We start from the raw sequence: 13,929 nt of genomic DNA, 5'->3' as shown, positions 1-13,929 counted from the left end.
TGACTGTTTCTGTGTATCCAAGGTCATTCTCATTCTCTGTAAAGACGCTGGCATGTTTCTGGAAGAGAGTCTCAAGCTTCTCTCTTTGCTCAGGTGTACATTCTACGGCTGATAGATCAATTGGATATGCCAAAGGTTGTGTTTGGTCTTCTTCTGTTGTGGATTCTCTGACAAACACCATCTCTTCATTGACTGAAACTCTCTTGAAGTCAACAGTGTTTTTAGTATCCATAACATTATTAATCTCGTGAAGTACTCCTATTCTTGTATGGGGTTGAAGCCAGACATCTTCATCAGTAATGTTCGCAACTCTTACATGAAGCTGTCCATTAACTACACCGGTAACTGTATTTATGACAATCAGGTTTCCCGGAGTCTGTCCACTTAATGGTTCCACAAGAGCAGCAGTGTTACTTGTTTGAGGTCCATGCCATCCAGTTATTTTGACAACAGAAACAGATCCAGCCGGAATTCTAACCTTGGTCTTACCGGCTACTTTTGCAAAACCACGTGCTGAAATAGATTTGGCACTTGAAACAATCTTCGACACTTCACTCCATTCAGGTAAAATGTCCGTTTTTCCATTTTTGTAAGGTTCTTGCAGTTGGGTAATAATGTTCATTCCAATTAATCCAGGGGTTATCTTCTTACGTTGCCTGGCCTCTTCACTCGCTGGACTCTTAACGACTAAAATTCCCCTTTGTGGGATCATGACTCCCAGGGCTTCAATATCCAGTTCTAGGTATCCGACATATGGTATCTCTAGTCCATTTGCTGCTGTAAGTCTTAACCAATCGCCGGTAGGTAAAAGTGTTTTCCCTTGAGGGCGAAAGTGTTCATTGAAAAACTCTTCTGTAATTGTGGATACTTCAGATCCTGAGTCCAAGAGGCAAGGTACGTCCACTTCACCCAGTCGTACTGTCGCCACTGGGCACTCTCCAACTGCCTTCTCGTACATTCTTGACACATCCATATTTGAGCCACTGTTGTCCCCTACTGTCACTTGGCTCCTTGTGGCAGAGGGAGTTAGTTTGACGGCTTGTCAGGGCGCTGTCTACCTTGTGGTGGTCCCTTCCTGACAAGGCGGTCATCATTTACCCTGCAGTTCCTGGCAATGTGTCCATTCTTGTTGCATTTGAAGCAAACAATATTAGGGCGCTGTCTACTCCATTCCTTGGGCGGGATTTGGGTCCTTGGCTGCTTGAGGTCTCTAATTGAACTCGTCAGTTCTTCTAAGGACTTCTGCTGCTTGAGCAGGACCTCCAATACCTTATCCATGGGGGTGACGATGGAGCTAGCAGCACTACACTGAGAACTCTCATCTGGGATGTCAGCTGCTACTTCCTGTGATAATGGGGGCCTTGCACACTGTGGTCTTTCCTCCTCTTCTGACCAGCGTAAGGCTTCCTCCCTTAAATCTAAGAATGCGGGCTGATGCTCTCGGATGAACTTCTTCAGTTCCTTTCTAAGAAAGGGGTCCCTTACATTGTCTGCAAATTGGTCCCGTAGAGTCTTCTCTGGGTCAGGGACTGCCTTTGGATCTGCTTTGGTGACGCACTTGAGTAGTTCATTCAAGCTGTACGAGTACCCTCGAAGTGTTTCATTTTCTTTCTGCTTACGCTCGTAGAACATCTTCAGGAGTTGAGAGCTGGAACGTTTCTCTCCAAATGCTCGTGCGAGAACATCCAGAAGGAAGCTTGGGTTACTTCACTCCTTTTCGCTGTACATTCGTACCTCTTCTTTTGCTGGTCCATCCAGGTGAGACATTATGAAGTCCACTTTCTCAGGTGGGGTCATTTCTCGTGCCTCAAATGTTGTCTTCAGTTCTTCTATAAAGTCTTCAACTGGTTGGTCACCTTCTGTTTTCTTCCCAGTGAAGTTCTTTATCTTCTTGTCGCGGGGAAAGACAATAATTTGCTTTGCACCATTTGTTGTTGCTGGTACTGAGGATGACACTTGAGTCGGATTGGTGGATTCCTTCAGGGCTTTTAGTTCTTCCATTGCCTCCTTGTACATCTGGGTCAATTCATCCACTTTTGTTGATAGCTCCTCTGTAGTCATGGTGATTTGATCCTTGTGCTATTATTGCAACCACCCTTTTTATAAAATTGCTGACTTTTTTCGATTTCTTTTTTTTGTACCCTGCTCGCAGCGCCAAATGTGACCGAGGCAGGTTCTGGTGTTGTTAGTGAACAACGAAACAGACTTGTAGCCACAATAAAATTTATTTATGCAGGAATACAGAAATTATACAAAAGGAAAAAAAAGGGTGATTGCAAACTGAAAAGAATAAATTAAAATAGCAAATCACTAAAAATATTACAATAACATAATCAAAATATAATACAGAAATAATAGTAAAACTTGAGTGTTACAATGAGCATTCACTAAATTCCTACAAAGCATTGCATGACACTGAGTAAAATATTAATCCTCTTATCTGGCACTAATAAAAAGCTATTCTTAGAACTAAATGTGAATTAACTGAAAACAAGTGAAACATAAACCAAATAATAGCTCAAAACAGCAAAACAATGAAATAAACTGATCTTGCTAGCAATTTGAATAATTGTCCGACATAAAACTAAGAAAACTGTAAACTTGTTACTTTGTGTCAGGACAACATCTGTCATCATAGCTGGGTTAAACAAAGCTAGACTAACAGTGAAATATCTAATTTCAACAATGAACTCAGCACTAAAATGAGTCTTATGTAGAGACAAATACAATGTTTTGGAAACTACACATACAATGAATCCTAGATACAATTTGGACATGAATCAACAGAGGATGCAAGCAAAGATTAAACAATTGGTTTAAGATAAGTACAAGTTGACTGTAGTTTTGAACTTAAAACCTAAACTTTAGACATAATAACAAGGTTAAATGTGACATACCAAAATCCTGAGTGAAACGAATCACTAACTTAGGTCACAAGGAACAGTACTTGATCAAGGGGTCCTCAACTTGAAAGTGCAGGTCTTGAACACTTTGAACCACTGAATTAAACTAACTAACTGCACTTCTTTTATTAGGAAACAAACAATAGAAGGAAATTCTCATGATTCTAGTACAAGGTGTGGTGGTGTGACATATAGGAAATTCATGATGTAAATCCTGTGTGGTTAGGTTATGTGGGTTGATTTGATAAAGAAAGGAAATAGTTTCTACCAAACTGAAATTCTAAATTTGTGCTAAAAATGCATTGTCATGTTTTTGTGAACCTGGTCACAGCAGTAAGAAAAAAAATTGTAAACATTGCTAAATTATGAGCGAACATGCGTTAGCAATCATTTTGCAACTCAAAATAGATTAATCGAAAGCATTGTAGCATTCTTTCAGTCAAAAGGACTTGTAAACAATGATGTGTGAAATCATTTAAGTGCAAGGCGCACGCCCGCCGCACACTCTTTAGTGAATAATGAGTCTGTGCGCATGATGAAAAAGACTTGGAAATCGATCCACTTGATGAAAACATTAATTGTAAATTTGAGGTATTAGTAGAAAAGTATGCACAAATTTCACAGCGCCTTAAACGAAACGGTGTTTTTTTGACAAGGGAGGGCGGCATGCATACCAAAAACCAACAGCACGTGTAACAATAGTTGATGTGTTGTTTTTGATTACATTTGAATAACAATTCGAATCTTATAATAGTCGATGCAAAAGCCAATCAATTTGCAGGATTTTCGATCCGACTGGAGGTTGTGTTTTGCTATAAAAAGGTTGAAATCCTTGGGCTAGTCAATAAACACTTGTTGCTGCTTTCCACAATCACCACCGTTAAAATGAGTAAACAAATCGTACGCGTAAATTGGAGTCGAGGACATTATTCAGACGTGTTTCGTACCGCTATAGTTGATCCATCGCCGATCAAACAAGGTCAAAAAGTACGAGTAATCTGGGGGAAAACCAAAAAGGAATACACTGCTGTTTTAAGCTGCTACCCCGTGAATGATGAGAACGAGCCTGAGTCTTCTTCTAAAGACGACCAGCAGCCACATTGAGTGAAACGAAAACTGGCGAGTTTTTACCTGTCTTAATTTGCGATAAACTTATTTAAACCATTGTTTTTCGTAATGAAGAGATTACGATAGATTGGGACAGCTCAGTAATCAAAGTAAGAGAAAACTTTTGTGGCTCGCCACCGTCAAAGACAAGTTTGCTGCTGTGGGATCTGATTTATGCATTGGCAAATTTTTGTGTCAACTTTTGCTGTACATCTGCGTACTGTTCGTTCTGAACTGATTTTTTTTCACACACCCTGCATATTTGATATTAATATAAACTTTTTGACTTCCTTTTCAGATCTCAGAGGCTGCTCAATCCAGTAAACCTGCAAAAAAAGGAAGACGAGAGACCCAAAGGCCAAAGAAAAAAGAGAAACCCGCAGGAAAGGTAAATATTTGTTGTACGAATCTAGGAAACTTTATTATCAGTTTTCATTCCAAGTGCGGAAACCTGTTATTGGCTTTTAAAATACTGCTACTCATGCAGTATAGCTCAGTTATCACATTAGAAGTACTCTACATAAGCTAAGTTAAGAGTAAAATATCAGGTTGTTGAATCAGTGTTGCTTCTGCATCATTCGACATGATTTTTGACAAGTGATACAGACATTTCTTTATCTAAATCTCATGTAAGAATATATAGCTGTAGTATATTGTTAAAGACTGCATATTTTGACCTGTTTTACGTGTATTTGAAGTGTGAAAACCGTTAATTTTAGGGTGCCAGCCTAGGCAGCTGTCGTTTCTATTCTGTCACAAACTACAGAATATCCTTTCGCTTTCTATTTCATTTGGTTGTATTATGTACCAAAGTCAACTTTGATTATTGTTTGCAGATTCTGGCCACAAAGTCACCGAACAAATTCTTCGTTGAAGAGTCCGAGTCAGATGCCAGTGACAGTTCAGATGACTTGCCGTTAGCCTCAACCTTGACGGCCCTATAAAGGAAAGTTGTAACGCCTCCCCCCAGCAGCTTTCCAGACATTGATGATGAAATAGATGATCCAAGTATGGGGCAGTTGATTGCAGACGCAATGAACACCGTGAACAATATGACAAATGTGAGTTATAATGCATTTCTATTACTTTGAGAATAGCCTATTCCAAGCTCTCCGTCAGTGGGGATGATGAAAAAAGCGGGCGGGCAATGAGCTGGATCAGTGATGAGTGGGATTGGGGAGAGAAAAGGAGAAGGCAGACCCCGCTTGTCGCTCACCCGCTTTTTCGATTGTCCCCACTGACCGAGAGCCTGCTGGAACAAGCTACTTTGAAATGGAAGGATTATTGATATTATATTATTTTTCCGGCTGAGGCTGAATATACATATTTTTTTACCCACTTTAGTCTGAAAATAATATTGTGAGAATTGTTAGATTATATAGCGTATGACATTTTCGTTTTATTGACTTTAATGACGTTGAAGTAATTTGGAGCCAGACTCCTGGCAATACAGCCTGATATGATGCACACAATGTTATTACAATCGAACAGATGGCTAGCACTGTTTTTGTTGTTTTTTGACTCTAGTTTTGCCATCTGGGAAAGAGAGAATTTTATACGGTTTAGTTAAAACAACATATATTTGTATTGTATTTACAAATTTCAACACACACATTCATTTTCTTTTCATATATATATGCATGGCTAACATAATTTTCTCACTTAGGTATGCAATGCTGAGAGACAAGATAGTACTTCTGCTGAACTACGACTGATAAGAACTATTCTAGAGAGGCTGGAGTGCACATTTGCAAGGCAAGAAGCCAAACTGGATAAGCTGTTGCAGCAGACTAACTCGCAGCTCAACCAGCAATCCCCACCACCTACGTTCTCTACCCCTGATGTGGCTACAAAACAGTTCCGTCAGTCTGCAGAGTACCTGCCATTTAAGTCAACCAACACCAGCAGACCATCCCTACCTTTCAGTCTGTGGAGAAGCGGTTGTCTTAGCAGAAGACATTGGGGGTTCTCTAGTGGCAGATGGATGATCATGAGGATCATCATTACTTGTACTAGACGTTGATGCTGCCCCTGAACTACCTAGTGCACAGGATGTGGCTGACTTTGATTGTGGTCTAGCTACTGAAGTACTGCTGCACATGTCATCAAGCGATGAAGATGGATCTCTATGGGTAGAAGGTCTTGTTTCTTTGGCAGTAAGTGTTTGCTCACTTGAGGAGTGTTTAAACTTTTTGGATTTCTCGGACAAAGAAGAAATTTTGGACAAGGGCCTTTTCAGATTTAAGGAGGAATTTTTATTCAATGGCAAATTTGGTTTCATGGCTAAAGGGGAGTTCTTTGAAGAAGGTGACAACTTTGCATTTGGAGATGCTGAATGGCCGAACGTCCATGCTGAACCATTCAAGGAGTTACTTGCTTCAGACACAGGTGTGGGTACTAGTAGCAGAGTGGGCTAAAGAAGAAGCTGGAACTGGATGTTCTTGAGAGGGTGAATGACCCTGTGCTGTTCCTGGAGTCGACCCACATGATGACGGTGCTTTATGGTCATTTCCTTGGAATTGCCAGCCGTGTCTGCGTAGGCTAAAAAGGTGGTCAGACTTCGTGGGAACATTATCGTGCCAGCTGGGCTGCAGCAAAATGTAATCAATGTCAATGCGGCCTTCAGCAAACCATGATATCAAGACTCCTCTCAAATAGTAGGAATGTTGGCTCCTTGTAGATAGATTGCCTCTTTAAAGTACGGGCCATTTAGGAATGAAAAAGTGTTCTGTGTAATGTCGCAAGCACTGCACTGATTACAGCAATGACTCCACATATGTCAGAACAAGTCTGAAACAGGTAGTTTCAACATCTCCAGTTGCACACACAGCCCAACCGAGAAGACAGCCAAAGGGGAGTGAGCAGTGCAAATGCTAGAACTATCGTAACTCCCAACATGGGGTATGTGGTTTGTGAAGCTGTTTACCACTTCTAAAATATTTGATGGGGGTTCCCAGGCTAACGTGTCACAGTATATGATACACTTGAAGGGTCGCAACTCAACAGCTACAAGGACCTAGTGATTCCCTGAATTTCTCATGCCACTGATGAAGGTCTGGCCATTTCTTTTCCTGACATTTACAAGTAACATCAGCCGCTTAAGAGTTCCAAAGTTAAATAGTTTACCTTTCCTGCTCATTTCATTAGCAATGTTGACTACGGCATTAGGGCACAAAACCATCGTATCCTGTTGCATGGTATTTAATTGACTCGATACCCATGTTACATGGTCAGTCGACAGCCAGCCTCGATCTCCTGATGCAGCAGGACAATAAAGCTCATTGGTGGTGAAACCTAGACATTATTTAAGAGACAAAAGAATGTTGAGGCTTTCTACTTTCATATGTGTTGATATGTATCATGCGACAGATCGAGTTAAAGAATCTGGTAGATGCCTTGGATTGCTGCACAATTTGATTTTGTTAGAAGAATTAATAAACAATTATTGATATTTACACAACAGAGATAGGTAGCCAGAAGCACTACAACAAAAAGATTCCAAAAAGTTGCATGACTGATCTGACTGATGATCGAAGGGAGCTTGGCCTGATCTAGTCTCCTGTGCACCTTTGGGTCACAAGATATCTCGTATTCCTCTTGCATGTAGATTCACTAATATTCAGTGTTTTGAGTTATGAACAAAAGATTGGAAAGCAGAGTTTTGTTTGTCCAGGGCAGGTAGTGTTTAAAATGTACAGTTACTGTACTGTAAACAGAAGCATCGCAGTTCGACAATGTGATGAGCTTCTGCTGTAAACAATAGCAGGTTTTGTCGTGACCATTGTCCATGGTAGGGATGAAATGAAGTATGTAGCTAGAAATGGGAAAAACATGGGTCATTACATTCCAAGACTTACTGTATGAGGGTAGTAAATCGTCAAAGGGTTTACATCAGTCAACTCCAGCAGTGCCCATCCCCCCCCCTCCCGGGGGATTCCCCAGGCATTAGCATTTTTTTTAAAAAATGGGTAAATTCCCCGGGGTGGGGACAAAGAAAGAGGGCAAATGCCCCGCCCCGGGATCGTCGCCTTCCAACACCTCCGCAGTTTTTTAATGCAACGGTAAGACTTCAAGGACAACAGTACATGTTAGTTGATTCTCATTATATTTATTTATTTATATTTGTCTTTTAACAGTTTGCTAGAGGATAGATGGGATTGCGGCGGACGTGCCCCCAGCCGCGAGCGATGATAGGCGACTGTATTCGCAGGCTACTTTTTCTGTGAAGAATCAAGACATTTTAAATGATGATGCATTGCATTTTAAGCTCGCAAGATCTGTCTTCAAGATCGCATCACTTGAATTCGCAAACCTTAAGTATTTTAACTCCACTTTCATGAATCTAAAAATGCTAGGCTAGTTTTGAATGCGAAATGCGAAATAGTCGTGTTCACGTCAGTTATTGTTTTGTGATAAACAAAATATAGTTCACCTTGTCGCTTATATTTATATGCTTACAAGTAATGAAGAAATATCTAAAATTGAGAAAACATAACTTTAAAAACAAGTTTCTCTAGTCCCTGACAAACAAGCCATTGTTTGACAAACGCCTCATCTATCCCGATGAACTCATCCATGGCACTTTCCAAAACACATGTATCGAATGCCCGGGGATCGCCCCCAGGTATGCAAATGTCCAGCCCCCAGGCCGCGATAAAATTGCGGATGCCCCACCCCTGGGACTGACAACTTGAGCAAATGCCCCATGGTTGCCCGGGGGGGATGGGCACTGCTGGAATTGACTGATGCATTTATCCCAGATCATGGTTTGAAAGGCATCAATTGTTGCTGAAGAGACTGCACACTTTGTATTAGGCTGTCGAAAGTCTTTGTGAACCAACTGATCTCTCTTTTAAATTCAAGTGGCTATTCCTTTTGGTGAATTTCTCTGGAAGAATTCATTTCCATATAAACAATGAAGTAACTCGATATTATTTAAGGGTATCAAACCGGTTGATCTTATTCATACAAGTTTCCCACTAAAAGACATAAAAGCTAAAATCAGGCAGGTGACAAATACGGGTAACACTGGGTACAACTCTCTCCAAATTAGTGTCCACTTCATTTTCAGCTTGGGTGATGCAGTCTCTAATGGCATGTCCAAGAAAATCGGGGTATCTTAAGGTGTCTTATATCATTTCTCAACTGATAGGATATTGGTACCTGACAGAATTTTGAATGATGCCAGGAACTGTGGTGAAATATTTTTACCTGTATTTTAGTTTCACTTTGATCATTTACCGAGTTGGTAGTTATGTTGTGTTTTTGCAGAAAATACTAATACTTCGTTTGACAACATAATTTTCACATTCTAGACATACAAAGATTTTTAGTGACTCTGTCCCAAAAGCTGTGAATAAATTTCCAATTCTGCTTTAATGAAGTTCTTTATTTGAGGGTGGATTGGCCATGGAATTCCTGCACTGAAGTGCTTGGAGACCAAATGCCTTCAGCCTTTACCTGAGCACACTGCACCCAGTACTAAAGCTTCAGTTGCAATGTATCAATGTGAAGGTGACACACTTACCCAAGACTTTGTTGTTGGAGAAGACCTGTTAGAATCCAGTCCTACCTTGCAAGAAAGGAGAGACCAGCAATTTCTCTCAGAAAATTGTATTTCTAGGATTTTCTCACACGCTGTAAATGATAATCCAAAGCCATTTAAGGCAGGTCTCAAAAGTTTTATCAGAATTACTAATAGAATACATGACCTACGGCTGTAGCTTGATCATAAATTAGATATTTCGGTGTGTATGGCCTAAATATATATATAAAAAATGGCTTTTACAACCATGGCAGTTGCTTTTACTGAATGATATCTATTGGACATGTACTTAAGTTTTAGGAAGTTTATTGGCAGTTGAATTTCAGGTCTACTTAATAATAATTTATAATAATTTATTTCTAGCGCATTACATTAAAAAATCTCAATGCTCTTACAGAATAAAAATGTGAAAAACGATAACGAAACCAACATAAGGAGAATATATTAAATTACAATGGATGATAAAATACTAAAATTCATTAAATACTAAAAGTCATCATAAGATACTAAAATTCATTATAGAAATACTAAAGATCAGTATTAAACAGAAACGTTTTAAGCTTAGTTTTAAACATATCCACTGATGGGCACTTCTAACATCAAGTGGGAGGCTATTCCACAGTGCTGGCGCACAAGATGAAAAGGCACGTCCCCTGTAGGTCTTTGTCCTAAACACCGGTATGTGCAGTCGCAGGTGATCATTATTTGAACGAAGACACCTTATCGGTTGATGAAGATTAATAAGTTCCGCCAAGTAACAGGGTGCTAAACCATTTAAAATTTTCTAAGTAAAAAGTAAAATCTTAAAAATGAAATGCTTGCCCACGGACAGCCAGTGAAGCTTGTGGAGGATTGCCGTGATGTGATCCGCTTTCCTTGTTTTTGTAACCAGCCGGGCAGCCGAGTTCTGAACGCGTTGAATTTTCGAGATTTCCTTGTCAGGGAGACCATACAAGAGACTGTTACAGTAGTCCAGTTTAGAGGACACAAAGGCGTGAACCAATTTTTCTGTACTTGGTTGGTCAAGATACTGACGAATATTTCCAATACGCTTTAGAGCAAATGAAGCAGATTTGCAAAGATTGCTTACATGCGTGGACATGGTTAAGCACTGGTCGAGAGTGACCCCAAGATCCTGGGCATTCACGCTTGTCTTGATCTCAGAACCAGCAATATTCACTGCGGCTATAGGTTGACGCTGAAGATAACGAGATGAAAAATGTAAAATTTCAGTTTTCAATGAGTTGCATAATAATTTATTATCAGCCATCCAAGATAAGATATCCTGTGCACAAAGCTCTAGCTTACTCAAACAAGATGATTGTTCAGATCGTTGCATAACCAAGTACATTTGCGTGTCGTCCGCAAATATCATGGACTGGAGGCCATGGGCGATAATTATATCTTCAATGGGCGTGACGTAGAGGGAGAACAACAGCGGGCCCAGCACTGAACCTTGAGGAACACCGCAGATTAACTTAGCAGAAAAAGAGTGAACATCTTTGATAACAACTGCCTGCGAGCGATTTGCCAGATACTATTTCATCCAAGCCAGGGCAGTACCTCTCAGACCAAACCGGGTGTATAACCTATCCATAAGGACACTATGGTCTATGGTGTGAAAGGCAGACGATAAGTCAAGCAAGACTAGAACAACATCGTGATTGTCAAGCGCTAAGTTGATGTCATTGGAAACTTGCAGCAAGGCTGTTTCGGTGCTATGATATGCACGGTAAGCTGACAGTTTTGGTATACAGGTTATTGATGACCAGATGGTGCTTAAACTGCATTGCTACTACGTGTTCGATCATCTTACCAAGGAAGGGAAGGTTGCTGATTGGACGGTACTTCTTCAGTATTTCATGGTCGAGATCAGATTTTTTCAATAAAGGTGTTACAAGGCCGTGCTTGAAGGTGGCAGGGAACTCTCCAACCTCTAGCGATCGATTTATTACAGAGGTAATAGAAGGCAGCAATACGTTGATACCCTTTTTCAGTAAACTGGTCGGAAGTGGATCCAGTGAACAGGACTTGGAAGGCGCTGCCATGATGGATTGTTTTACATCTTGAAGCGAAACTGCCTTGAACTTCGATAAAGTGGAAGAAGGCTGTTCTTGATACCTCTCTAGGCCCCCATCACTCTCCATTCTAGTAACATGGGGCATGAAGATGGCACAATAAATGCATTTCAAACAAAACATGACATTTACTGTAGTGATTTCTACACTTGAAAGACACTGACTTCATTTTATTAGAAGCAAGTACATGTGTATAATATAAACACTGATTATTTGTATACTCAATGCAACCATGATGTGAACACTGCATCTACTCAATTTTGGTTGTTTCTACAATTTGTACTTCTTGAGGTATGCCCTCCAGTTCATAACGTGAAATTCTCAAGTCCAATAATGTGAATGCTTCATGACATTGCTGCTTCCAACCACAAGTCGTCCATAACATAAACAATACATCAGTACAGGTTTGGTTCTTACTACTCCTACTCAGTTAAGTACAAAGTTTGAATCTTGTGTTGAGTTACTCATTTTCTATTGGAATTGCAGATACTTTCTCTACCAACTCTCTTGCCCCAGGCAACAGGACTGGGTAAAGTGGACCCCGCCTTTGTTTGCAAAGAGGGCACTTCACATCCTTCTTCCCCACTAGGTGCTCGATACATGGCACGCAAAAGACTTGATTGCAGTATGATACCACATATGGTATTTCATCATTAGGTGGGATCAAACATATGGGGCATTTAAACATTTCTTTCGGAAAGATGGCAATATCCTTCAATACAGACTCAGGTCCCTTCAACATAAAGTTCTGTACTTTTTCCACTTTTTCATCCATGGCAACAATTTTAGCCGTGAGAGGGTTTACGGCTTCCTTCACAGCTCCAGCTGCTGAGATACCCAACATTGCTTTTGACTGTTGTTGTCCATCGTACTTGCTTTCCCAAGCACATGACAAAACTGCAAAGATTTTTCTTGTCCCTGACCAGTATTTACCTATTCAAAGAATGCAAAATGTCTCTGTTTAGCACTGACTGAATAACAACAAAAGGTAACAAAGTCTGTAGTTAACTACCAAGACTACAATGAAAAGCAGTACAATTCAAAATTTATTCATTCATATACAATGTATTATTAATAGTTAATTGAAAATTATTTGTCTTAATTTGTTAAATACTGTACTGTAAACTTTCATATGTAATACTGTAAATGATTCATTGAAACTGTGAGTAATTCTGGTAATTTTTATTGATGAACACCATGTATTAATTGTTCCAAACAGAAAAGATAATGAGCACGTAACAACAAAAACGAGAATTAATTTTGACCCCTCTCCTGGGAAATTCACTTCACTTCCAGGGGGGGGCTATAGTAAAAATCCTTTCTTCCGAGATAGAGCATTTAGCCACAACTCCGAACAACCGGGGTAAGGGACCTCTGCTTGTAGGGTATTCTATCTAGTTTTCCTTAACATAAAACAGCGCAAGTTTTTTAAACCTGATTACCTTGCAGTGAAGTCTGCACACGTGATTACAATCAGCAAAATGGAAGAAAAATTAGCCTGTGAGCAGGTTCACCTTTGAGTCACACATGCCAGCAGTGAAGAGCAAAGCTATCCGGCAGGAAAGAATCTGGTGATCTCACATGCTAAAGCAAAAACTGCGCTGGAAGGTGCTGGAATTTTGACAACGCCATTTTGAATTCCCATGAGACGACCACTGTTCAGTGTGCTCAAGCAAGCGTAATACAGGTACATACTTTATTATAATGTAAAAAGATGGAAAAAATAATAAGAAAAGAAAAAAAGAATTAAAGAACTTACCTACTCTTCTTGGTTAGTCATTTAGAGACAGGTAGTTGCTGCCATACCAAGCAATGGTGCTCAGGGGTTGTACTAACTCCCTACCGACCAGCTCTCTTAACTTTGCACACGTTGTTGAGTCTGCATTAAGTTAAGCAATTCTTCTCAGGTTTGATCTTCTGATCGGTCCCTTAGTTCCCCACTGTTGCCTTAAAAACCACTCACTGCCACCATCCAAACCAGCGGAGGCTGCTGTTTGCCATGTGTTTGTCCGCCTTTTTCCCTTTAAATTTCTTTCTCCATTTCTTCGAGTTGGTAGCCAGCCAATAAGCCTCCATTCTAAAATCCGCATCATCAGAACTGCCGGAGTCACTTGAAATAATCTTGGGTACTTTGCCTCTATGACTGTTTGGCCATGAGTTCCCATGTTCAACTGTAAATGCCACATAGGCATCTAAATTGGGAAATGTTCCATTCTCATTCAGCAACACAATTGTAAGATCGTCAATGAACACACGCCATGTTGGATAGAACTAATTTAATGCGATATCACGTGAT

General features: G+C 40.2%; 1 protein-coding gene and 1 pseudogene across 2 annotated transcripts; one reads left to right on the top strand and one right to left on the bottom strand.

Annotated features, from left to right (window-relative positions):
* Positions 1–964: 964 nt before the first annotated feature.
* LOC145487000 (uncharacterized) lies at positions 965–2,944 on the bottom strand (annotated as a pseudogene). Its single transcript, XR_014049345.1, has 2 exons — positions 2,898–2,944; positions 965–2,280 (listed from the first exon to the last, which is right to left on the bottom strand). The product of XR_014049345.1 is annotated as an uncharacterized LOC145487000 (transcript).
* Positions 2,945–3,247: 303 nt separating this feature from the next.
* Positions 3,248–8,040, top strand: LOC145487001 (uncharacterized). The gene is made up of 3 exons (XM_081465711.1): positions 3,248–4,398; positions 4,847–5,071; positions 5,677–8,040. Exons 2-3 carry the CDS (start codon positions 5,021–5,023, stop codon positions 6,031–6,033), a joined length of 408 nt encoding a protein of 135 aa, XP_081321837.1. The 5' UTR covers positions 3,248–4,398; positions 4,847–5,020; the 3' UTR covers positions 6,034–8,040.
* The last annotated feature ends 5,889 nt before the right edge of the window (positions 8,041–13,929 follow it).

The sequence above is a fragment of the Orbicella franksi genome, chromosome 5 (assembly GCF_964199315.1).
Source record: "Orbicella franksi chromosome 5, jaOrbFran1.1, whole genome shotgun sequence".
Classification (NCBI taxonomy): Eukaryota; Metazoa; Cnidaria; class Anthozoa; order Scleractinia; family Merulinidae; genus Orbicella; species Orbicella franksi.
The sequence above is the reverse complement of the archived record's forward strand: the minus strand, read 5'-3'. Positions and strand labels throughout refer to the sequence as shown.